Source organism: Onychomys torridus, chromosome 17 (genome assembly GCF_903995425.1).
Source record: "Onychomys torridus chromosome 17, mOncTor1.1, whole genome shotgun sequence".
NCBI classification, from domain to species: Eukaryota; Metazoa; Chordata; class Mammalia; order Rodentia; family Cricetidae; genus Onychomys; species Onychomys torridus.
The window spans coordinates 27835106-27861784 of NC_050459.1; the positions used below are offsets into that span (position 1 = coordinate 27835106).

At 42.1% G+C, this 26679-nt stretch overlaps 1 protein-coding gene across 4 annotated transcripts in view; it reads left to right on the forward strand.

Annotated features, from left to right (window-relative positions):
- Gtf2e2 (general transcription factor IIE subunit 2) overlaps positions 1-26679 on the forward strand; it is a 50990-nt gene that overhangs the window by 20015 nt on the left and 4296 nt on the right. For all 4 annotated transcript variants that reach the window (XM_036166417.1, XM_036166418.1, XM_036166416.1 and 1 more), the window contains 4 exons: positions 2801-2892; positions 8437-8544; positions 12174-12356; positions 13888-13981. In XM_036166417.1, coding sequence (XP_036022310.1) covers positions 2801-2892; positions 8437-8544; positions 12174-12356; positions 13888-13981 — 477 coding nt within the window. The remainder of the gene's footprint in view (positions 1-2800; positions 2893-8436; positions 8545-12173; positions 12357-13887; positions 13982-26679) is intronic.

Genomic DNA, 26679 nt, shown 5'->3' on the forward strand with positions numbered 1-26679 from the left:
TTAGTTTTTTTATTTTTTTCCTATAAAATCTCATATCCCTCTGAACAGTTCAGTGCTGGGGCTAGAATACAGTCTCTAGAGGAAGTTACCTAGGAAACAGCAGCCCAGGTTAACCACCTTGGTAAAATGCTGGCAGGAAATGGATATAAAATCCCATAAATAAGCTTAAAATTAAAATTAACAAAAAATTTGTTTTGTTTTCCCTCAATATGTTCTCAAGTCTTGACTCCTGGAGTTATGAACAAATAGTGCTTGTATTTGGGAGAAATTTTGGGGGAAATAATGCTTTAGTTCTTTTTTTTTTTTTTCTGAGACAGGGTTTCTCTGTGTAGCTTTGCACCTTTCCTGGAATTCGCTGTGGAGACCAGGCTGGCCTCGAACTCAGAGAGATCTGCCTACTTCTTTAAGTTAGCGTTAGTTTAGGTAGGTAGTTGTTTGTTTTTTTTTTTTTTTTTTTTTTTCTATTCTAAATTTTAAGATACGTTTTTAGTGTAACTGACTGTTCATTGTCATTTTTAGTTATGGTGATAAGAGTTTGGCTTAATAGAATCAAGAATTATTTTTAATTAAAGGAATAGCTCTTATTTTATTTGGTTTTTTGAGACAGGGTTTTTCTGTGTAGCTTTGCGCCTTTCCTGGAACTCACTCTGTAGCTCAGGCTGGCCTTGAGCTCACAGAGATCCGCCTGGCTCTGCCTTCTGAGTGCTGGGATTAAAGGCGTGTGCCACCACCGCCCGGCTTTTTAAAATTTTAAAAAAAAAATTTTTTTTATGTGTACTGGTGTTTTGCCTGTGAGGGTGTTGGAGTTGCAGACAGTTGTCAGCTGCCATGTGGGTGTTGGGAATTGAACCCTAGTCCTTTGGAAGAATAGCCAGTGCTTTTACCTCTGAGCCATCTCTCCAATCCAAGGAGTAGCTCTTAAAAGGGGAGAGCTGGGCATGGTGGTGCACACTTCGAATTCTAGCACTCAAGAAGCAGAGGCTGGCCTGGTTTGCATAGTGAGTTCTATTGTTGAGACAGGGTCTTCTGTAGACCAGGCTAGCCCTGGACTTGTTATGTAGCAGAGTATGAACTTAAAGTTTTATATATATGTTGTGTTTGTGTGTATGGATGCCCTTGGAGTCCAGAAGAGGGTATTAGATTCCCTAGAGCTAGCGTTCCAGAGTTGTGAGCTGCCAGATGTAGGTGGGAGAACTGAATTCATGGCCTCTGGAAGAATAGCAAACAGGTTTTTTATTTTAATTTTTTTGAGATAATATAATTATGCCATTTCCCCTCTCCTCTTTCCTCCCTCTGACCCCTCCCATGTATCTCCTCTTTTGTCATCCTTCTGCCTCAGCCTACCAAGTTTTAAGATTATAGATTATGCCACCACCCCTGGCTTTTGAAATCATGTGGAGAGGCATATCAGTAAAGGCATTTTTTTTTTTTTTTTTTTTAAGCTGAGGATCGAGCCCAGGGCCTTGCGCTTGCTAGGCAAGCGCTCTACCACTGAGCTAAATCCCCAGCCCCAATAAAGGCATTCTTAATATTATTGTTAGTTTTGGAAGCATAGAAGACTTTAATGTGTGGATTGAGTTACTTTTCAAAAGTATAAGCTAAGGGAAAATTCCAAAAGACATTGCATTTTAGTATCAAAGGAAAGAAAACATTCAGTAAACACTCTTTACTGATTTCAAAAGGGGTATTGTGTGGCATCTAGAGTCTGTTTTGGATCTCTGACAACTGCTATTTTGACTTGTGGTTGTGCTAATGCAATCTTCTGTTGAAATGGTTATTACCAAGCTGATGCCAGAGATGGCTTCCCCTTCTTTTTTCTTTGGCCACTCACTCTCCTTGTGTATCAGCTGTGTGGGCAGTTGGTATCTGACCTGACGGCTAATAGATGGCTAATAGAACGTGTGCTTCAGAAATGCTTTTCTAGTATTTATAGTGAATTTTGTAATGTTTCTGTCTGGCTCAAATGCATTGTGATACAGTGATGGCATGAGGGCTCTGTCTGTAGGGAGGTGACAAAATGGTAAACATTTTGCAGCAGTATGTAAAGATTTCTGAGAGAGGAAGTGGGGGGTAAGGGAGATGAAGAGGGCATTATGGGGGTGATAGATATCCATCCATCTATTACTCATTTCTTACATTTATAATGTTCTAATGTCTAGTTATTGGAGGACTCTAAGCAAGTTTAAGGTGGGAGTAGACTGGGATCAAGGTACTTATAAGAGAATTGTATTTTGAGCTGGGTGTGGTGGCACAGACCTTTAATTCCAGCCGAGGAGGCTGAGGCAGGTGGATCTCTCTGAGTTGGAGGCCAGCATGGTCTACTAGTTAAGGCTCTTATCTCAAAACAGACAACAACAAATTTGTGTTTGTATTTTGGGCTAGGGGTATAGCTCACTGTTGGAGTGCTTGCCTGATCCATACAAGGCCCTGAATTTGAGCTCCAGCACTCTCTTTGCCCAAACTGTTTTAATGCTTTTAAATGATATTTAGCCTAGGATATGTCATAATCTTAATAGTCCTAGCACTTGGAGGCTGAGGTGGAGGGTGGTGAGTTCAAGACTAAAGTGTGCTAGAGTGAGACCCTCTCTCTAAAGAAGGGTGGGTGAGTGGTGGGTATTGGTGGTTCAACAAACATACAAGGATTTTGTGAGTTTTGCCAAAACATTACAGGATAGATTTCATTAGATGAAATAATTCAAAGAAAAATATTTTACCAAAGTTAAAATCATTTTCATTGCTCAAGTCATAATAGCAAATTATATGAGAATGTTATAATAATTCTTTTGAACTTTATTTCCAGATCATAGCAATGGATCATTTAACTTGAAAGCGCTGTCTGGGAGCTCTGGATATAAGTTTGGTGTTCTTGCTAAGATTGTGAATTACATGAAAGTAAGTGCTCACATAACCAAAGTCCCTTTGGCTTTTTGACAAAATAAAAAGGGAGTTAGGAGATGGGGTTTTCAGAAGTTAGGTATTTATATAAATATGCCAAGATTTATCAAATTATTCATTTTAGTATGTGTAGTTTATTATATGTTGATTATACTTCAAGAAACCCCTAAAATATTTAATGTTTCTAGTCTTTTGCCCTCTGTTAAACTGACATTACAGTAATACACTCAATTATGTTTAATTTAATTTACATTATAGTCAAGTATACAACTTAAGCTCACCAGTTAACTTAGAGTATGTCCATGCAGTAGACACATGGCCCAGAAAAGCATCTATGAGAAGATGGGGGTAGTTTTTAAGCTAGTTCCTTCATTCATATGAGAAATAAAAACTATACAGTTCAAGCAGATGATGGCAACTGATTCTCTGCCTGGAGGCTAAGAAACTCATCAAGGATCTTTGGAGACGTTGACTCAAAAGAATTAGAAGCTGGGTGTCTGGCTGTGTCTGAATTGTGGAGTTTGTACTTGATTTTCAGTAGAAACGTCTTAGTTTGTATTTCTCAGTATCAGATGGCAGTGAACTTTGACTGTTGAGTCCATTCACCTAGTTGCCCTATGTGAAAAATGTTATGAACATCTACTTCTGATAATTGGATAACTCTTGGAGCTGTCAGTCAGTTGGAGGAAACTGACAGTGGTTTTGGCTTCTGATTTGAGTTGCTTTGCAATTATTGATAAGTTGATTGGGGTAGGTTGATTCAATTTGATTTGTATGTAACAGTGATCCATCCCTCAAGGAAATGAATATAATTCTTTTCTTTTGGTAGTTATGCTTGTTAGTTATTGGCAGATGATAAAATGGAATCTGCTGTTTTTAGATTTTGCAGGTTGAAGTGCAGAGAAATGAATGTTCATAAAGCCAAGTTAATTCTAGTGGAAGTTTTATGATGAGCACAGTTGTCTAGGTCATGTGCCACAGACCACCTGGAGCTTCAGCTCTGAGGTTGCCATCATTTGACACACACAACAGTGGGGACTACCTACCTGTCAGAGGAGCTGGTGTCTGCTCATTAACTGTTTCCTTTCTCAGCCTTTAGAAGATAGTCAGAAAGGCCAGGCTAGAGCTAGAGTGTGTATGTGGAAGGCCCTGGGTTCTGTCCCTAGCACTGCAAGACTAGGAGACTCAAAAGTTTCAAGGCCTCACAGGGGCCAGTGCCTGTGGTGGTCGGGGGACAGCTCTGAGAAGTTGGTTTTCTCCTTCTACATTGTGGGATCTGGGGATCAAACTCAGGGCATTTGGGTTTGGCATCAGGCACTTTACCTACTGAGCCATTTGCTGGCCTTTTTTTTTTTTTTTATAAAAGACCTGGTCTTAAAATGTAGTTCTGCCTGCCTCTGGGATAAAGGTATATGCCACTTATGGGTTTTATGTAGCATAATTAGAACAGCTTGGTAGTCCTGTAGAATACCTTTGTTACCTAAAGGAAATGGCTCCCCAGTTGATTCTGCTTTAGCTCTTTATGCATCTTTATTTTTTTTTTCTTCCGTTTTCTAAGCTAATAATTAGGGAATGAACTTGGGAATCCTGAAGAGAATTACTTAAAGATTTTTTTTTCCAGAAATTTAAATCTTTTTTTTTTTTTTAATTTTTATTTTGCTAGTATTCTCTTTGCTTTAGCACACCCTCCTGAGAACAGTGCTCCTGGGTAATGCTGACTAGAATTAAGGTGTGTTAGGATTGGAAGAGGAGAAACGGTTAAAAAGGGACAATGATTAGTTGTACAAACTACGTCAGAATTTGAAATGTGTTCTTGTGTCTGTGTCTCAGGCACGGGAGGACGGTGTTGGAGATCAAACTCAGGCCTTTGTGCCTGCTGCTAGGCAACCACCTACTATCACTGAGCTACATTTTTTTTGTTTTTGTTTTTTGTTTTTGTTTTTGTTTTTTTGTTTTTCAAGAAGGGTTTCTCTGAGTAGCTTTGTGCCTTTCCTTTCTGTAGACCAGGCTGGCCTTGAACTCACAAAGATCCACCTGCCTCTGCCTCCCAAGTGCTGGGATTAAAGGCGTGTGCCACCAACCCCCCGGCTAACTGAGCTACATTTTAGGCTGGCCTCAGATGCACTGTTTGGAGGATGACTTCTGACCCTTCTGCCCCCACTTCCCAGTAGGATTATGTGTGTGGTAGCATGCTGGTTTAGGCTGTGTGTATGTGTGTGCTAGGCAAGCACTCTGCTCACTGATCTATATCTCAACTTCATTATGAGATTGTGTTTTTAAGAGACTTATTTGTTATGTATATAGTGTTCTGCCTGCAGGCCAGAAGAGGGCGCCAGATCTCATAGGTAGTTGTGAGCCACCATGTGGTTGCTGGGAATTGGACTCAGGTCCTCTGGAAGAACAGTCAGTGCTCTTAACCTCTGAGCCACCTCGCCAGCACATGAGATATTTTTTTTTAATGATTTTTTTGTTGTTTTATCTCGCAAGGTTCTGGTGTGTATATTTTGTAGATGACAGCTGTATCAAATGTCCGAAGGTTGGACATTGCAAACTGAGTGGAAGTGGGTTGTGTCTTTTGCTTCTCCCTCACGGCTTCCTTTTTCCTAAGGCCTGTTTTGAAAGGGGGAAATGTGCGTATCTAATAGAAGACGATTTGTAAACTGGTAAGTGTAGCCAGTTGTCCTTTTGGAAGATGTGATAAAAGGAACTTCAAAAGCAAAATAGGTAAACATCAAAAATACTTGTACTGGCCGGTCAGTGGTGGCTCACACCTTCAGTCCCAGCACTTTGGAAGCAGAGGCTGGAGGATTCTAAGTTTAAGGTCAGCCGGGTCTACAGAGCTAGTTCTAGGACAGCCAGAGCTACACAGAGAATCACTGTCTTGAAAAAGCAGAAACAAACAAAAACCCTCTTGTAATGGACCTCTTTAGTTGCTCCCCAGAAATCATGGAGAAGTTCAAGGAGAGTTATAAGGGAACTGAGATAGATAGAGTGATTTTACAGTAAGAAGTGAGAGCCTGAGAGAACGCGCGTGCGCACACGCGCACACACGCACAGTAAGAACTTTGAAATCATAACCCAAGAGCAGTGGGGTTTGGCTGTCCAGTATCTGAGATTCACATGTGTGTATTATTACATAACCCTTCATTTAAGACAGAAACTGAGACAAGAGGGTTTCACTATTATTGGAACTGCTTAGGAAAATAGAGGCACTTTATGGCCCATTTTAGAATTAAAAAAGTAGTTAATATGAAACAAATTTTTCGTGTTTAAAGAAGTCTTGAAAGTGCTTGGAACTGTTCTGAAGATTGCCTTATGCGGGATGCCTTCTCATTAGATCCCAGATAACTTGAAGGCCACTGCTGTTCTTCAGCTGCTGAGTCTCCCTCCAAACTAGTGAGCAGGCAAGGACTGCCCATATCTATCTTTCCTTTGATTTCTTCTGACTCAGTTAATGATTTTTGTGTGTTTGTCTGTCTGTCCGTCCAGGTCTGGGGATTGAACAGAAAGCACTTCTGCATTGAGCTTTATCTCCATATTTTCTACCTTTTACAAGGTCTCAATTAAGTTGTCTACACTGGCCTTGAACTTGATTCTCCTGCTTTAATTTTCCAAGTACCTATGATTATAGGCTTATGCCAGCAGGCCTGGCTTAAACTTGTCTTTATTTATTATGTATACAGCATTCTGTATGCATGTTTTCCTGTACACCAAAAGAGGGTGTCTGGTTTCTTTATAGTGGCTGTGAGCTATCATGTCATTGCTGGGAATTGAACTCAGGACCTCTGGAAGAGTAGTCAGTGCTCTTAATCTCTGAGCCAATCTATCCAGCCCCGTAAATTTGTTGTTGTTTTTTGTTGTTGTTGTTGTTCTTAAGATTCATTCATTCATTCATTCATTATTTATTTATTTATTATGTATGCAGTGTTCTGCCTGCATGTATGCCTGCAGGCTAGAAGAGGGCACCAGATTTCATTCTAGATGGTTGTGAGCCACCATGCGGTTGCTGGGAATTGAACTCAGGACCTCTGGAAGAGCACTCAGTGCTCTTAACCTCAGAGCCATCTCTCCAGCCCTGTAAATTTGTCTTTTTAAGAAATATTTTTTCCCCTAAATTTTATAGATAAATGTCTAACTTGGCCCCAATACTGGGAACTTGGGAAAGTGTTAAGTATAATTGGCATTTCATTGTGTCTCATCTCTGCATCTTTAGAATATAGTAGTCAATGCTAAAGACTTAGGTGAATGAAGAGCAAATGTGCAGTTAATGTTTTTTTGTTTGGGTTACATTAGATTTCATGCTTTTTTCTCCTGCTTTTCATGGAACATGTTAGTTGTGAAAAATTGAGAATTAAGAGTTTTACAGGGCCGGACTGAGACAGGCCCAAAGGAAACAGGTTCTGTTGCTACCTGAGGTAGAGCCTCTTAATATAAAATGTAGACTAATATAAAAAGGTTCATACACAGAGGTCATTCTTACTCCTTATCCATTGTGGTACTCTGTCCACCTTTAGATTGTGGATGTGTTCCACGAGAAGCCACTTTTTAAAACATTCCCTTCACCTCCAGGTACACACCAGAATGAATGTGGTAGTGAATCTTAGAGTCACAGTGTCTTCTGAGATGCCTGCTCAGGAGCCACGTCCTCCTCCGGGTCACCTCCTTTGACATTCATGAATCTCCAGTACCTTCTGCTTACCTGTGTGCCTCTTCTTTTAATAAGCCTAGGTGTTTTTGATCTCAGACCCCTGAGTAGACAAGGTTTCAGGTATGAGTCTATCTCCAGTGAGCATTGGTGATTTCATTGTTTGGGTTCAACCTGAGCTTTTGGCACAGTGGAGGACACGAGAGGCAGCCTTTTGTGAAGCATGATCCTATGCATATCTGGTCTAGCAGGGAAAGGTCCATAAAGAGAACTTCTCTGCTTAAAACCTGTGTGTAGCTTGTGTATTGCAGTTATTCTTCTTGATGGTCAGGCCATTAGAGTGCATTTTGTCTTCCTTAAGGGTTGGGTGCCTGTTTGCTTGTGCCTTAACTGGTGGACGCATTAGACATTGCACTTTCCTGATCTGAATCTCTTTTTTTTTCTGTTAATCTGTTTCCCTCCAAGTTTTTCTTTTTAATTGACTCTTAAAATGACTAGAAAAAAATTGCTGTTGCTGTTGACCTCCTTTTCAAAACATTTTCATCTTGTTATGTAGCCTCCATTAGTTTTGAACTAATCATGTAGGTCAGGCTGGACTTGAACTCATCATGTAACCTAAGCTGGTCTTGAACTTGTGATTTTCCTGCCTCAGCCTTCTACATGCTGGGGTTACAGGTGTGTATCCCCACTCCTGGTTTACGGGTTAGTTTATGGTATTTTTGTTTTCCTTCTGAGTTTAATGTTTGATTTTTATCACTCTGGTTTTGTATGATTTCATGTTCTTGATCCTGGTATTCATACTTACTACCTCAGCTAATATGTGTTGTACATTCCTGAAAAGATCAGTTTATGACTTTGACTTGATGCACTTAACATTTGAAAACTTCCCTCAATAGACACGGCATCAGCGAGGCGATACATATCCTTTAACTTTAGAAGAGATTTTGGATGAGACACAGCACTTGGATATTGGACTCAAGCAGAAGCAATGGCTAATGACTGAGGTAAGAATAGACTCAAAACTGTTGTAAAAATAGGTAATTTGCTACAGCTCTTTAGAGGTCTTTTTGGGGGGGGGAGAGTAGAGAGTGGGAGTGGGGTTGCTAGAGATGAAACCCCGGGCCACCATGTGGACATTGCACTGCTGATAGAGCACTCTGCCATTGAGTCATTTCCAACCTGTAGATGTGTTTTGTTGTTTTTCTGGGCGGAGCTGAGGTGTGTGCCTATGTGTGCATATGTGAGTAGGGGATAGAGGGGGAGGGAGGGAGCCAGGGAGAAGGGCAGGAAGCAGGTGCAGGTCTCATTTTGTAGTCCCAGCCGACTTCTGACCAGGACTTCATGAGGCATCATGCCTGGCTCAGTGTTTTTTTAATAAATACTGTCATCTGATCATATTTTTACTTTTTCTTAAGACTTGGTGTAGAGCCTTTGTTTAATTTAAACATACACATTTCTATAATTTGTTTAGCTATTTTCATATATTTTTGTTTGTTTTAAAATGTCTTTTAAGACTCCATTAAAGTTGTGAAGTCAATTACCAATTTTTTTATAAATAGTATTTTGAATTATTAAACTCATAACTTTGCATGCCCATTAATTGTATATTGTATATGTGCTTTAGAAAAATTAAAAGCCTATGACGTTAGGGACAGTAAAACATACTATTGCAATATGACCACTATATGGTTTGATAGCTGAGTTATCTCTAGTTATTTAGAAAAATGATGACGAATGTTATATTTAAATACGTACCATTTGAAGAAAGCCTGAAACAGTCGCCGACCATGCCAGTTTGCCAGTGAATGACTTCTATTTGGGTGTTTGCTTCTTTAAGTTGATGCTGAAGAATCCCACTTTCCGGGACCAGGGATGAGAGCGTGAGGATCGAATAGGAGCTGGGATGTAGTGGCACATGCCTGTAATTCCAGCACCTGAGAGGGAAAGGCAGGAGGATCAAAAGTTCAAGGACATCATCAGTTCCAGAGTGAGTCCAAAGCTGGTCAGGGCTACAGTTAAAAAAACAAAACAACAAACACCCCCCCCATACCCCTAAGTAAGCAGATGTAATAATTTCATTGATTTATTTGAGGCAGGGTCTCACTCACAGAGCTTCTCCTGCCTTTGCCTCTCAAATGCTGAGGTTAAAGACACGTGGCACCATCACTGGCCTAGTTCAGTTATTTTACCAAGGAAGGTGTAGTTCTGGATTTTTGTACTTTAAAGTGGTGAGCAAGCCTGAATTATTGAAGGTCATAGTCTTCTCTCAGTTATTTGGCCACTGCTAGAAGCAGCACCTGCCTGAGGTCATTGGGTTTTTGTTTTATTCTTTTAAGTCTTGTTTTTTGTTTGTTTGTTTTGTTTTTGAGACAGGGTATCATTGTATAGTCCTGGCTATCCTTCAACTCAACTATGTAGACCAGGCTGGCCTCAAACTCACAGAAATCCACCTGTCTCTGTCTCTTGAGTGCTGAGATCAAAGGTGTGTGTGACTTCTAGCTTAAATGATGCTCTGTAGTTCAGGCTGATCTCACACTTGGCAGCAGTCTCCTGCCTCAGCCTCCTAGGTGCTGAGATTATAGGTATAAGTCACCACTACTAGCTTATACTTAAGATTTTAGCAACATTAAAGTTTTTTTAAAAAAAATATTTATTTATTTATTATGTATACAGAAGAGGGCGCCAGATCTCATTACAGATGATTGTGAGCCACCAGGTGATTGCTGGGAATTGAACTCAGGACCTCTGGAAAAGCAGTCGGTGCTCTTAACCTCTGAGCCATCTGTCCAGCCCCAGCATTAAAGTTTTTAATGTTTTAAAATTGTATTTACCATTATTAGAGTAGGGTGGGTAGAGTTGGTTATCTAACTCCCACCTTTGCCATGGATTCAATTTGGGTCATGAGGCGTTTGTGGCAAGTGCCTTTAACCTTTGAACCCTGTCGTCAGCCCAAAGACTATTTTTATTCTTCTTGGCTTATTCTTACTGCTTTACATTAGGGTAGAGTTCTATGCACCTTGGCACTGAAGAAAGAAGTATGTAGGCTTCCTTTTTCCTTTCGTCTTCTTGGTTCTGTGGATTGAACTCAGGACTTCACATGTGCAAGGCAAGCGCTCACTGAGCTGTGTCTAGGTTTCCTCTAACTTTTTTCGTTGAGACAGTGCACATCTGCACAGGCTGGCCTGAGCTTATCTGTAACCAGGTAGTCTTGAGTGTGTAATCCTCATGCCTCAGTCTCCCAAGTAGCTGGGGTTGCAGGTGTGCCACCAGCAGCCTGTCTTGGAGGGCTTTCCTTCTGCTAGTAGCTGCACAGCAAGACTCGAGTAATTGTGTGTTCTCCTGACTTTACAGGTAGGGTTCTGAAGTGCATTAGGCTGGTCCTCTTCTGTTCTTTTTTCAGCTGCTAGTGCCAGTTGATACCAGGAGAGGACTGACCATTGATTTCCTGCCCCCATGATGTTCTCCTGTTATAATGCCAATGTATGATAGACTGTACTTTGGAGGAGGGATTGGCATACCAAGTTTACTGTGTCTGCTAATAGGTTATTGAGTCTTACTCAGATTGTCTTCTAAAAGAATGAAGGTTCTTCAAAGCAATGTGATAAAATGAGTGTCTCTAAAGAATGTATGCAAATAGTGTAGTCTGATTTTTCTTTGAGCCATCAGCTCACAAATACAACACATAAAAGCTCGACCTTAGCTTAGGCTTGTCCCTGTTGTAGAATATTATTTTAAGGTGTATGCTCGTTTATGTTGCATTTATTTAACTCTGTGAAACTGTGTTATTCTGTCTAAAACACCTGATGGTCTAATAAAGAACTGAACAGCCAATAGCAAGGCAGGAGAAAGGATGGGCAGAGCTGGCAGGCAGAGAGAATACATAGGAGATCTAGGAGCCAGAGGAGGAGGTGGACTCCAGGGTCCAGCCACCCAGCTATACAGCAAGCCATAGAGTAAGGGTAAGGTTTACAGAAATAAGAGAACAGGAAGAGCCCAGAGGCGAAAGGTAGACTGGCTAACATAAGCTGGCAGAAACTAAGTCAGCTAAGGCCAGGCATTCATAAGTAAGCATAAGCCTCCATGTGTGATTTATTTGGGAGCTGAGTGGTGTCCCCTCCAAAACGACCAAAAAAACATGTTCTACTAGTTCTTGTAACTTAAATTAACCTGTTTCTATTATCAACATCTTACCATGTGGCTTTTTACCTTTCCTTCATTCTGTATGTCCGACTCCCTCTGTCTTGTTGGCATAATTCGTTCAGCTAGACGACTCCTCCTCCTCCTCCTCCTCCTCCTCCTCCTCCTCCTCCTCCTCCTCCTCCTCCTCCTCCTCTCTTCCCACCTTCCTCCCTGCTCAGCTATTGGCTGCCCAGCTTCTTAATTACACCAATCACAGCAGTGTATCTTCACACAGTGTACAAATACCCACAAGGGTACAGGTTCTTCTTTTCTTAAATAAGATGCACTATGCTGATCACCTGTTTTGGGATCCTAGGTGTCTAATATTTTAGGTCTGCTAGTTTATGTTCCCAAGATACTTCAGTTTGCCCCTGTGCTGGGGCATGTTAGAATTTCAGAACATACACATGAGGTTTCCTTTAGTAAATGTAACCTAAGTGTGGTGTTATTACAGGCTTTAGTCAACAATCCCAAAATTGAAGTAGTAGATGGGAAATACGCCTTCAAGCCAAAGTACAACCTGAAAGATAAGAAGGCCCTGCTCAGGCTTCTGGATAACCACGACCAGCGAGGGTTAGGAGGGATCCTGTTAGAAGACATCGAGGAAGGACTGCCTAATTCCCAGAAGGCTGTCAAGGTAATCTCCCTTTTTTCCTCTTATATCATTATTATAATTTGAATTAGTAATGTTGTCCTTTACTTATTTGTTTGGTTGTTTGTTTATTTTCTTGAGACAGGGTCTCACTATCTAGTCCTTGTTGTCCTGGAACTCACAGAAATCTGTCTGCCTCCACCTCCTGGAAGCCACCATGTCCAGCCTCTTAGGTTTCTATGTGTGTGTCTATGTGTATCTGCCCATGTACGTATGTGTGGTGCTCAAGGAGAGGAGAGGGTGCTGGATCCTCTGGAGCTGAAGCTACTACAGGTAGTGTGGGCTGCCTGATGCTGGTCCTGGGTACTGAACTTGGATCCTTTGGAAGAGCAGCAAGGGCTCTTACCCACTGAGGCATCTCCAGGCTTCTCTGAGGTTTTAAACATTTAAAAAACAGATCTGAGTTATTTTTAAAGCCTTTGTCCTATATATACATGGGGTCTTACCCATCTAGTTAAAATCTGAGCTTTGGCTGGGCGGTGGTGGCGCACGCCTTTAATCCTAGCACCCGGGAGGCAGAGCCAGACAGATCTCTGTCAGTTCTAGGCCAGCCTGGGCTACAAAGCAAGATCCAGGACAGGCACCAGAACTACACAGAGAAACCCTGTCTCGAAAAACAAAATCTGAGCTTTGTGGAGCTGGACAGATGATGGCTTAGCAGTTAAGACAACTTTCAGAGAACCCAGGTTCACTCCCAACACCCACATGGTGGCTCCTAGCAGTGCCTAACTACACGTCCAGGCATCTGCCACCCTCTTGTGACCTTTGAGGGCAATAGGCCCACATAGGATGCAAATACATGCATTCAGACAAAACACTCATAAACATAAAATAGTCCAAAAAACACTTAAAAATAAGATTTGAACTTTACGCTGTGCCACAGAGCAGGAAGAGAATTTTTGTGTGATGTTGACAGGTTTTGGGTTTTGTTTGTCTTTAGGAAGTTGCAGTATGATTTGATTCTTCAGAAGATTTCAGGAAAGTTTTTCTCAAAGACATTAGTGTTTCTCTTTTAACAATAATGATAGATAATGCTTTACCAAGGAACTAGATGCATTAAAACCTAATAACATCATTGCTTAATAACCTGTCTGTTCTGGTATCCTGAAGGAGTTTACCATAAAAGTTATGATCATGAAGATTACATTTTCCAATTAAATTCAAGAGTCTCTTGCAAAACCTGCTTGTTGCCATTGCATGTTAGGCATAGTTAGTGCTGTCTGTCTGTCTCTGTCTCTGTTTCTGTCTCTGTCATACACACACACACACACACACACACACACACACACACACCACACACACACACACACACACACACACACACACACACACACACACACAGAGAGAGAGAGAGAAATTCAGCTAAAACCTGGGGCATGGGACATGTAGACCTTAGTGGTGTACTGTAGGCTAAAGAAAAAGAGGCCTTTGTTCTCTCTCTCTCTCCTGTGTGTGTGTATCATATATATAGTATATTTTTAAAATGAGTAATTTGATGTCAATTTCTTTCTTTAAGGCTTTAGGGGACCAGATACTGTTTGTAAACCGTCCTGATAAGAAGAAAATACTTTTCTTCAATGATAAAAGCTGTCAGTTTTCTGTGGATGAAGGTGAGCCATTTTGTGCAGATGCTTCTTAAAATTGCAAGTTTTGGGGTTTTTTTTGGTTTTTTGAAACAAGGTTTTTTTTTTTTTTTTTTTTTTTTTTTTTTTTGTGGATGTTCTGGACCTCTATCTGTAGCCCAGGCTGGCCTTGAACTCACAGAGATCCGCCTGGCTCTGCCTCCCGAGTGCTGGGATTAAAGGCATGCACCACCACTGCCCAGCAAGAAACTAACTTCTTGATAGCAGTTCATGGAGCCATGTCAGGAATAGTCTTTCTGTTTAGTAATGTAGGACCACATATTTGTATAATCCTCATGCTAGACTGTTTCCTGTCTCTTAGGTGTTTTTTCTGAGAATCCATTTTCTGTTTGTGTGTCTTTTATTTGTACTTAGTTAATATTGCATCTAGTTTAGTTTGCCATTTTATGCCCTTAGTTGGTCTAAAATCTTTGTTATTGTTTTGCTGACAAAGATAAATGGGAGTTTTTATTCCCTCACCCCTCCAGATTGTAAGTAGTCATATACATATGGTAAGATTTCACATACCAAGGAGCAAATTTTAAGTAGCTTGATATTGATTCTTCTAGTTGGGTGTCTCTGCACTACAAGTATTCTCTAATGGTGTATGGCTGTTCAGCTCTCCATTGTGTATTTGTGATGAATAGATTCTGAAGCGTTTGACAGTGCTATAGCAAGTATCTTGCATGTTGATAGGTGTGTTGGTGAAGTAGCCTTATAACTCGGGAGGATACTGGAGAGGCTGTTGCGGGATACTTGAGCACACAGTGTACACCTCGAGAGTGTGTTCGTTACTGGAAAAACCTGTTTCTCGCTGTGGTATGGCTCAGCCCTAGCACACATACCTGTAATCCAGGAACTTTCTGCTTATTGTAAACAGGATTCAGTAAAGTCAACCATAGGTCAAGAGGCAGAGCAGGCAAGCAGCTGACAGGAAGAGAACAAGAAATAGCCATCAAAAGGGAGAGTTGGGGGGGGGGGGGGGGGGGGGGGGTGGAGAGGGACTCTCAGGAAGGAGAAGGGAGGAACGTTCAGTTTGAGGAGTCTTTTATGAGATGGCATAGAAGAAGGGAGGCTTCTGGGACCTTGGCTGAGGAGGAAGGTCAGCTCGGTTCTTTCTGCCTCTCTGAACTAGCAGCTGCGACCCCCCCCCCCCCGACTCCCCCTCCCCCCCATCTGACTCTTGAGTCTATTGGTGAAACCACACGATTGAGATGTTGTTTGAAACAACAAGTGGCAGACTGAGAAAAAGCTTTGCTTGGACGGCAGTGGTGGCACACTTTAATCCCAGCACTCGGGAGGCAGAGGCAGGTGGATCTCTGTGAGTTCAAGGCCAGCCTGAGCTACAGAGCGAGTTCCAGGACAGGCTCCAAAGCTACACAGAGAGACCCTGTCTCAAAACCCCCACCCCCGCCAAAAAAGTTCTTTGTTGTTGCTTCAATATATTGTGAAATGTTTTCCTAGATTTCTTAGTACTGAGCCACGCTCACCACTCTAGAATTGGACTGACTGCTGACTGGTGTCAGATATTTGGTCTCTTTGTCTCTTTTGTCTCCCAAAGCTGGAAAACGGTTTTGAGCAGTGGAGGTTTTCCACCATCTGTATGGGCATGGGGAGCATTCTTAAGAAACACAGCGAGAAAGCCCAGAGTTTCAGGCTAGCAAGCATGCTTATGGTTTTGTAAGGTTGGAAAAGGACAAGGAAAGTTGTAGCAGGAATCTTACAAAGTTCTTATTAATAAAATCAAGCCTGGAGCCAGGTATTGGGGTGAATGCTGGAAGATCAGAGAAGCAGAACAAGCCACAGTCACCTCACCAGTTCCTCAGCTGCTCCTGTTTCCTCAGCCTGGAAGCCTGAGTCCTCATCCACATGGATCTCAGCTGAACTGCTGCTCCAAAGCCTGAATGCTTAACCAGCCAAATGCTTCTAGTTTCTGGTCCTCACACCTTATATACCTTTCTGCTTTCTGCCATCACTCCCTGGGATTAAAGGCTCACTTCCTGGGATTAAAGGTGTGAGTCACCATGCTTGGCTGTATCCTTGAACACACAGAGGTCCAGGTGCCTCTGGAATGCTAGGATTAAAGGCGTGTGCTACCATTGCCTGTCCTCTGTGTTTAATATTGTGGCTGTTCTGTTCTCTGAGCCCAGATAAGTTTATTAGGGTGCACAATATTTGGGGGAACACAATACCACCACAGAAAGTTATGCTTTTGAGTTAGAATTCAGAAAGGTAGGCAGGTTTAGAAGTGCAGATCTGGAAACAACTGTCTATTTCTGGATTCTTTATAGTAACATAGCTCAGATTTTTAGTATATATAGTGTATGGGCATGTGTGTGTGAGTGTGTGCATGTGGGCATGTGAGTGCAGATATCCTAGGAAGCCAGAGGTGTATAGTTCCCTGGAGCAGGAGTTACTAGTGGCTGTGAGACACCTGATAATGGGTACTTGAGTCCTCTGCAAGAGCATGTGCACTCTTAACCACAGGCCATCTCTCCAGACCCATTGGTAAAATCTTTTTTCAGCTTGGTCAGTTTTCTTTTTGGTGCTTTGTGAGGTGATGTTGATAAGTATTATGCTGGATCCATACAAAAGAAAAGACAAGTATAGGCTCTTCCATGCCCTTCTCCCCTTCTTTATCAAAGTATTAGATTCCTTGAATACTTGAAAGCATTCACTAGGAGTATTGGGCTGGTTGCTTTTTCTTTGATTCTATTCTTAGTGTCTTCTTTGGCTTTAAGTTTTCTGTCTTGTGAGTCTGTCTTAATAAATTCTTTTCTTTCAGAATCATCCATTCATAGATTGTGTAAGATAACTTCTAGAACCTTTAATTCTGTTACTTTACTTCTTATTATCCAACTTTTCATACTTGGTGTGGCTTTCTTAGTTCTTTGTCAGACTGCCATTTTACTTCTGTTGCTTGTTGTTGTGTTTTGTTTTTATTTTGTTCTTGGAGACAGGGTTTCTCTGTGTAACAGCCCTGGCTGTCCTGGATCTCGCTCTGTAGACCAGGCTGGCCTTGAACTCACAGAGATCCATCTGACTCTGCCTTCTGAGTGCTGGGATTAAAGGCGTGTGCCACCGTCACCCTGGCAGTGTTTTTATTTTATTCTATTTTATTTAATTTTTTTTTTTCCGATACGGTTTCTCTGTGTAGCTTTTTGCGCCTTTTCCTGGATCTCGCTCTGTAGACCAGGCTGGCCTCGAACTCACAAAGATCCGCCTGGCTCTGCCTTCGAGTGCTGGGATTAAAGGCATGCGCCACCACCGCCCAGCTATGTTTTTATTTAATACCATGTAATCAGATCACTTGCTACCTATTAAAAGTTTGACTACTTAATCTGACCACTGACTAAGCAGATATAAAGGTCTCACAGTTTTAGTGGTTTTGTGGGTTTCCTTCAGCACTTTGTGCAATTGTTGTTCCATGTTTTCGTGCACTTTATCTGTGTCTATGCTTGATGATCGTGGTGTAAGGGCTGTACTCACACTCACGTAAATAAAGGCTTCCTTCCAGTTGTGGTGTTACTTCACTGCAGTCCAGTCCATACTCTGTCAGAGTTCGAGCTCTAGCTCATATGTAATAACTCTCCCCCCTTTATTTGCCTGATACACTTTTGCTCATCTTTTACTTCCCACTTGTATTCATGTGGTTTAGACAGTTCTTTTGTGGTGGCCCATTGTTATCCTTGGCTTTTACAACAATTTTAATTGCTTATTTTATGTATATGGGTGTTTTGCCTGGATGTGTGTCTGTGCACCATGTGTGTGCCTGGCAAGGGAGTTGGATACTCTGGGATTATGTTGCAGTTGTGAGCCACCGTGTGGGTGTTGAGAGTTGAACCTAGGCCCTCTCAAAGAGCAGCCAGTGTTCTCAACTGCTGCCATCTCCATCTTTAAGATTTTGAATCCGTTCTAAATGCCATTTCTTTGTTTGTTTTTGTGTTTGGAGACAGGGTTTCTCTGTGTAGCTCTGGAGCCTGTCCTGGAACTTGCTTTGTAGACCAGACTGGCCTCGAACTCACAGAGCTTCACCTGGCTCTGCCTCCCAAGTGCTGGGATTAAAGTGTTGGGGGGGGGGGGCACATTTTGTGTTTCTGTCTTTGACCTGGTACATCTTACCCTTCCTTTCTTTTGAAAGCTGTGCCATTTATTTTCTATTCTCTGCCAGCTTGTTTCTGGAGACAGGAGTCTCAGTGTTATCCTGGCGGAGTAGCCTCACTCTGGAGCCCTGGCTGTGTGGACCAGGCTGGCCTCTGAACTCAGCTTCCTGGAGTGTTGGGAAAGAAGGCATGTGCCACCACGCCCGGCCATCTTCTAACTTTATAGTCTGTTTTGGACAGGTTCGGGGTTTCTGCTTTAGTCTGTAAGTGTTTATTTGCAAACCTACTAATTTGTCCTGTGTGCTGCAGTCATTTTGCTAATTGTAGGGGATACAGTAGTGAACAATAGGGACCACTGTGTTTTCATGACGCTTACGTTCATATATATATATTATTATTATTATCATTGTTGTTGACTGTGTTGTAGTGGCGTTTGTGAGCCCTGGCACACATGTGGAGGTCTGAGAACTGCTTGCAGAAGTCAGTTCTCTCCTTCCACCTGAAAGAGCTGTGGGTCCTGAAAACGGAACTCAGGTCGTTGGACTTGGTGGTAAGCTGAGCCACCTCAGGTCTTTTTCAGTCTACGAAGCTCATGTTCTGAGAGAGAAGAGTATACAAATTTAAAAATACTACAGAGGGCAAAAATCTGAGGAAGGATGGTAACAAGCTTTGGTCATGTTCAAGGGAAAAGGTGAGAGGTTCGGAGATGGCCTCTGTGAGAAAAGATGAGGTTAGTTGAAACCTAAGCTAGATGGAGCCAGCCTTGCAAAGTGCCAGTGTTGCGTCCATGTGTCCTATTATATAGAGACACCCTAGTCTATTGGTGTTTGTCTAGTCAGATTGAGTGAACTCTTTTTTATGACAGCTATTTTGTAAATGCTTTTACGCTTCAGAAATTTATGCAAAACATTATATAAGCCTCCTTTTAAAACATATTTTATTTTATGTATATGGGTGTTTCGTCTGTATGACATGAATTTGTGGGACCCATGGAGGCCAATTTGTGGGACCCATGGAGGCCAGAAGGTGGCTTTGGGTTTCTTGGAATTGGAGTCTCAGATAATGGCTACTGAGTCATCTCAACATAAACTTATGTATAATTTCTTTAAAAGTCAGAATAATACCCTAAATGTAAATGGCTATATTTAATTTTTTCTTTATTTGTAAGTAGTCAGACATAGTTATGCCAGAAATGTAATATAAATGAAATAGCTGTTTACCTTTAAATGTGGAGTCACCATGAATATGGAGTCACCATGAATATGATAACTATAGAAAACCAGTAGATGTTTGATGTATGAGCAAGCATATGTGCTGTAACTTGTGGTTTCCTTAAGTGGTTCAGAATTCTTGAAGTTCTATAAAGTGGAAAGTACACCTTTTCTTTTTCTTTCTTTTTCTTTTTTTCCGAGACAGTTTCTGTGTAGTTTTGGTGCCTGTCCTGGACCTCGCTCTGTAGACCAGGCTGGCCTTGAACTCAGAGATCCGCCTGACTCTGCCTCCTGGGTGCTAGGATTAAAGGCGTGCGCCACCACCGCCTGGCAGTGAAAAGTACACATTTTCTGTGGTTTACAAAGGTAAGCCATTCTATATACAATGTAGTGTTTGTAGAAAATGAAATATTAAAACACAATACTTGTAAACAGTTTTGGATTATAAACTCAGTTTACTATAAGGTACTTATATATACTTAAAAATACTATAAGGTGCCGGGCAGTGGTGGTGCACGCCTTTAATCCCAGCACCCGGGAGGCAGAGCCAGGCGGATCTCTGAGTTCAAGGCCAGCCTGGTCTACAGAGCGAGTTCCAGGAAAGGCGCAAAGCTACACAGAGAAACCCTGTCTCAAAAAACCAAGAAAAAAAAATACTATGAGATATTTCAGCAACTAATACCTTCTAGGAAAGATGTTGGGAGCAGAATTCTCTCCTTTGGCAGTATTGACATTTGAGGCTGATGTTGCTGTGGAGGGTTATCCTGTGTGGTATAGAACATTGATCTGTGGAGGGTTATCTTGTGTGTGTGCAGTATAGAACATTGATCTTTGGGGGGTTATCCTGTATGTGTGCAGTATAGAACATTGATCTGTGGAGGGTTATCCTGTGTGTGTGCAGTATAGAACATTGATCTTGGGGGGGGGGGTAACTGTGTATACAGTACAGAACACTGATCTGCATTTCTGGCAGGGTTAGCTGCCAGAGACACAGTTTCCCCATGGTGGGAAGCCATAGCTGCCTTCAGACATTACCAAATGTCCCTTGGGAGACAGACTTATTTTGGTTGAAGACTGGGTTAAAGGTTCAGTTCATGTTTATGAAAGAAAAATAGATTGAGATGTGTTCATGACCGTTACCTTTTTCATGAATTCAGTCATTCAGCACATTGTTATAAGGGATAAAGTGAATAAGGTTTTTGTCATTGAGCTTATACACAGAGTGACATGAGACTATATAATACTAGTTTGCTAAGCTGTGCTATTCAGTAGATGAGGTGTATTTTGACTTATGTGTTCAACTTACAATGAGTTTATCAAGATGTAATCCCACTCACTCTGAGTTGAACATCTGTATGGCACAACATGTTGCATTATAGTTTTTAGTCAGACAGTGCTCCAGAGGCATTGTAGGGAACAGTCATGGACAAGAGCCCCAAGGATAACATACCATTTTTTCAGTTGAGGTCAGTATAGATCACTGATGTGAAATTAACTTGCAAAACAGTTTTTCTTGGTGATGTAAATAAGTATTTCCATGTAAAACCAATTGAAAATCTATAGATTTTGGAATTGGGGTATAGTAGAGTGTTTGCATAGCATATTTGAGGGTCTAAGTTCAAGCTCTAGCCCTGTGTCCCCTCCTCAATCATGGCACATTTTGATATTTGTCTTTGATATGGTTCTATCAATGGTGATGTTTGTTTTAGCCCACTAGGTGTCAGTCTCTGATATAGAGCAGAAATGCTCTTGAATGAGTGAATTTCAAGCAAGCCAAAGATCCTTAATTTTGTCTGTAGTAAAAGCATATAGCCTGTAGTTTGTTCTGTAGTAATTTTCTTAATCAGAAAAGTAAACGGAGCATTTGGACCAAGGCATATATTTTATTTCATAAAGGCATTTATTTCCTTAAACCAGGCTCTTATTCATTTAGGTGTAATAGGAATGTGGTGAGAGAATGTAAGAGAACAGTCCAAGGAATCAAACTGTAGCTTAGTCAAGATCCCCTCCGTAAACTGGGAATAATGGTGTCTTTATCTTGACTTTATAAAGATTAACGAGTTAAATCAATAAAAGGGAACCTGGCACCCAGATAGCACTCGGGAATTTCTAGCTGCTGGTAGTAGTATTGAAGATACAGTGTCTAAGATACAAGCTGTTTTAGCCATTCCTATCTGGTTCCTTTTTATCTTGACTCAAGGATTTTTTAGCTTTGTGTTTGATTAGTCAGATAGGAGAGAAATAATAGATCAATTTTAGTAGTGTGGGGCTGCAGTTGGAATCATCTTCTGCAGCTATATATAGTGTAGTGGCTTTTGGTATTCCTGATGAGAATCCCAAAATCTGACTATCTCCCCATTATGTTGGTGTCTTTGTTAGGCTTTTTATTTTTTTATTTTTTATTTTTATTAGGGTCTTTATTGCTGTGAAGAGACACCATGACCACAGCAACTCTTATAAAGAAAACATTTAATTGGGGTGGCTCACTTAACAGTTTCAGATGTTAAGCCCATTATCATCATGGCGGGAAGAATAGTGGCGTGCAGGCAGATGTGGGCTGGTTACATCTTGACCAGAAGGCAGCAGGAAGTTGACTAAGACACTGGGTAGTATCCTGAGCATAGGAAACCTTAAAGCAGGCCCCCACAGTGACACACTTCATTCAATAAGGCTATACTCGCTCCAGCAAAGCCATACCTCCTAATAGTGCTTAGGAGATTAAGGGGGCCAGTTACATTTAAACTACTACAGCTGGTAACTTTTTTTTCTTCATTAGAAGCTTAAACTGTTCCATCTTTAGAGTTCAAGATTCCCTCTAGTAGTTATCACTTTTGAGTCCTTACTTTTGGACTCTGTTGCTCTTTTAAATGGTTATTTAGTTTTATTTTTATAGTGCTGATGGATGGCTTTGAGCATGCTGGGCAGGTTTTCTACCACAAAAACGACATCCCCAGACCAGAGCACTATTTTTTGATGGCTTGGTAATTTTGCTTCATGCATGTACTTTAGCATAATTTTTATGTACCTCTGCAGATAGAAAGTTTTATTTATTTTGCCTTGTGCTATTATAAATGATGCTTAGTGTCATGCATGCATATGCCCATTTTGTTTGTTTGAGACAGGGTCTTTCTACATAGCCCTGGTGGTCTTGGGAACTCAGAGATCCATCTGCTTCTGTCTCTTGAGTGCTGGGATTAAAGGTGTGTGCCCATGGCTGGCTTGCATATGCCCATTTTCTTGAAGAGGAATTTTACTGTGTCAAAAGACGTGTGAAAACAGATCTCAACATCTTGTAAATGTCCATGGTGAACTTTGGACAGATGTAGACATTGGTCCCATTTGTAAGAAGACATCTGTTTCCTTTCATTTCCTCAATAGTAGGTAGTCTTTGTCTGTGTTATCTACCTACTTCCCACCTATATTAGCTCCTTTGCTCCTTGCTCTGACTAGATACCTAACAGCAGCTAGAAGCAGCTTAGTAGGATTTATATTGGTTCACAGATTAAGATAGACAGACACAGACAGATAGAAGGATAGATGGATAAAGGCTGTCCTGGCAGAGGAGGCATTGCACCAGGCCTTGGAGACAGCTTGTCACATTGTGACTGCAGCCATGAAGCGGAAAAAGGTTCAAGTGACAGCTGGCTTTGGTGTTCAGCCTGGGCCCTCAGCCCTTCAAGAGAAGGAACCGTCTGTATTCAGAGCGGGCCTCACCTCTAGCTAACCTCAACTGTCTGCTTGGCACACTGAGAAAGGGACACTTCAGTTTGAGAAATGGCATGTCTGTGGGACATCTTCTTGATTGCTAATTGATGGAGGCGAGAGGAGCCTGATGTGAGGAGTATCATCCAGGTGGTGGTCCTGGGTTATATAAGAAAGCTAGTTGAGCACAGGGAGCAGGGAGCAGGCCAGTAAGCGGAGTTTTCCTGCCTTGGCTTCCCACAGCGTTGGGTTGTAACTGTCAGCAGAGAGAAACTTTTCCTCTCTGTCTTGACAGAAGGCAAACCAGAACAGCTTTTCTTTAGAGATGCCTTCTTCACAGACATAACCAGAAGTGTGCTTTGTAGACGGCTCCAAGTCTGGTCAGTCCAACAGAAGATTGTCGTCTGTCCACCTATTTACCTATCTGAGAGCAGGGTCTCACTGTTTCCCAGGCCGGTCTACTCCTGAGCTCAGCCTCCTGAATCCCAGTATTGTACTGGTGAACTACTGTATCTAGCTTGATGAGTTGTTTAAGTGACTTCACAACCTTAAATAAAGATTAAGCCAGGTGTTGTGGCGCACGCCTTTAGTCCCATCACTTGAGAGCAGACAGGTGGATGTCTGAGTTTGAGGCTACTCTGATTTACAAAGTTCAGGACAGCCAAGGCTGCAGCCTATCTGGGGGGAAAAACAGCAACAAAAACCAGACCAAACTAAATAACAACAAGAAGAAAATCAAGATTATCTTATTTTTTAATTTGTAGTTTCTTAGACCAGTTTTATAAAATTAAAAAGTTTATTTCACTTTGCACCATTGTTAGTTGAGCAGTTTTCTCCCTCACATAGTTAAAAAGCTGTTAAATTTGGAATCCTCTCGAACCCTATTGATCGAATGTTCATCTTAAATCTATGTGTAGCTGTAGTGTATTTATAGAGTTAGGTAGATAACAGAACCTGCAATAGCTGTAGGCTGAGGCAAGGCAAAACCTCAAGAGGAGTGTTTTCTTTAAAAATTGCTGGGCACAGTTGGTGCCTGTCATTCTAACACGTGGGGGCAGAGGTGGGGAGTTGCTGACGTTAGAGGAGGGAGTGGTACAGAGGCCTAAGGAGAAGGCTGGAGCAGCCCCTCCCCCCTCCCTCCCTCCCCTCAGCAGAGGGCCCACAGTGGGTCTGTGAGCCTTCTGCAGGAGGGATAGCGGAAAGGGGAGACCAAGACCCGAGGTCAGCAGCCGCTGATGAACACTGCTGGAAAACCACTCTGTCCGGAGCCCAAGGGGACGCTCAAGGAATTGGAAGTCGGCTGTTCATTGCGGAACGATAGCACGAGAGCTTGCTGACCAAGCTCACATCCTGACTAGGTTGACTCAGGCTCTGCAGGCTCGGCAGAAGGAAAGGCGTTCCCATTTCCAGGCATACAGACTACTTCTGATTCCAACTGTCCTGCAGAGGATGTCCTGCTTTAAAAAATAAAAAAAGCATAAAGAGACAAAGGAAACCAATGCAGTGTAGAGACTAGGGCAAACTTATTCTTTCTTTTCTTACTGGTTTTCTAGACAGTTTCTCTGTGTAGCTCTGGCTGTCCTGGAACTCTATATAGATCAAACTGGCCTGGAACTAAGAGATCCTCTGGCCTCTGCCTCCCGAGTGCTAGGATTAAAGTGTGCACCACCACTGCCTGGCCGGAATTAAATATCTTCCCCCCTCCCACCCCCAGCTGAGGACCGAACCCAGGGCCTTGCGTTTGCTAGGCAAGCGCTCTACCACTGAGCTAAATCCCCAACCCCTGGAAATAAATTCTTAAGATACAGATATTTGAACTTCTAGATACAGCATTTACAATAGCTGATCATCTTAACTGATAATGCTGTCTAGTAGAAAAGGCCAGAGCAACTGTGTTAACTGTGTGATGAAGGAGACTATTTCAGCTAAGAAAATAACAGTGCAGGGACAGAGCTGAAGGATGGCTCCAGTAGCCTGTCAGTCAGCGTGGTGTGACCGAGTGAGAAAGAAAGCTGAAATACAAACTGGAGAAATGAGTAACACAGGATACATCACCCTCTCCAAACAAGCGGAAAACAGGAAAACACCCGGCTGAGTTGGGATGCTGAAGCCTGACGGTGGAGAGAAAATGGTGGAGACAGTGAGAGGGGGGAGCCTTTACAGAGGAGCAAGAACCACAGCAGAGCTTTTGAAAACTGTGTGTGTTTAATCCATGTTGAGTTGACTGTTGCTTATGGTATGAGAGAAGAGCCTGCCTGTCTTTTGTACTTGGAGATTCAATGTTTCTGAAACATTTCATATTCTCGTTTTTTGTGTATGGATGTTTTGCATGCGTGTATATCTGTATTCATTTATTATGTGCCTGGTGTCCACACAGGAAAGGGCCTATTCCTGAAACTAGAGTTAAGAGATGGTTGTGAGTCACCATGTGGACCTAAGGAAGCCAACCTGGCTTTTCTGAAAGAGCAGCTGGTGCTCTTAACTGCTGAGCCATCTCTCCAGCCTCTCTTGTATTTCCTTGTTCCATTTTCTGTTTGTTTTCCCCCCTTTTCTGTTTTTACAGACTGTTTTCCATATTGAAAACCAACTGAGCTGGGTGGTGGTGGTGGTGCACGTCTTTAATCCTAGCACTCAGGAGGCAGAGGCAGATGGATCTGAGTTCGAGGCCAGCCTGGTCTACAGAGCTAGTTCCAGGACAGCCAGGGCTACACAGAGAAACCCTGTCTCGAAAAAAAAAAGAAAAAGAAGAGGCAGCTAAGCTATTTTATTTTGACTGGTGTTAAGATAATCTTTTCTGCACTCTGTACTCTGTTTCGTAGGTTGATGTTTCTGCTGTATCTTCCTGCTGCTTTGATCACTGTAACTTTGCAATGTGCTTTGTGGTCGTGTTTGTTGTCTCCAGCTGTTCTTAGCTTAAGATTGCTGTCCACTCTTTTGTTAAGGGTCACAGATTGGGGGAGTTATAAAGAAGAGAGGTTTATTCAGGGGCCTTCTTCCTGGTAGAGTTCTTGGGTGCTGTGGGGTATCATGTGTTGAAGGTGTGGGAACATGCCAAACAGTAGCTGGACTGTCTGTATGAATTCTGACCCCTGAGACAATGCGTTCGTTACATGCATGTATTCACATGGGTACGGCCTTAGTCACCATTTGTTTTAGAATAAAAATTTGAAAATTTTTATCTTTTATGTGCATGGGTATTTCACCTGCATGTGTCTGTGTGCTACATGTGAGCAGGGCCATGGAGGCCAGAAGAAGGTATCAGAGCCCCTAGAATTTGAGTTCTAGATGGTTGTGCTCTGCCATGTGGGTGCTGGGAGTCAAATCATGGGTTCTCTGGAAGAGAGCCTTAACCACTGAGCCGTGAGCTAGCCTGGAGAAGGAGCGTGTGACAGCCTACAGGAAGTTAATAGACCGGCAAGGGAGAAGAGGCTTGTTGATGTAGGGGTTGGCACGGTAGTCAGGCCTGCCCTACAGCCTCGGAGCCGTGCTGAACAGGAAGCTTAGGGACCCGCCTCAGCATTCAGAAGTGTGTATGTTTGTGTGTGTGTGTGTGTGTGTGTGTGTGTGTGTGTGTGTGTGTGTGTGGTGTGTGTGGTGTGTGTGGTGTGTGTGGTGTGTGTGGTGTGTGTGGTGTGTGTGGTGTGTGTGTGTGTGTGTGTGGTGTGTGTGT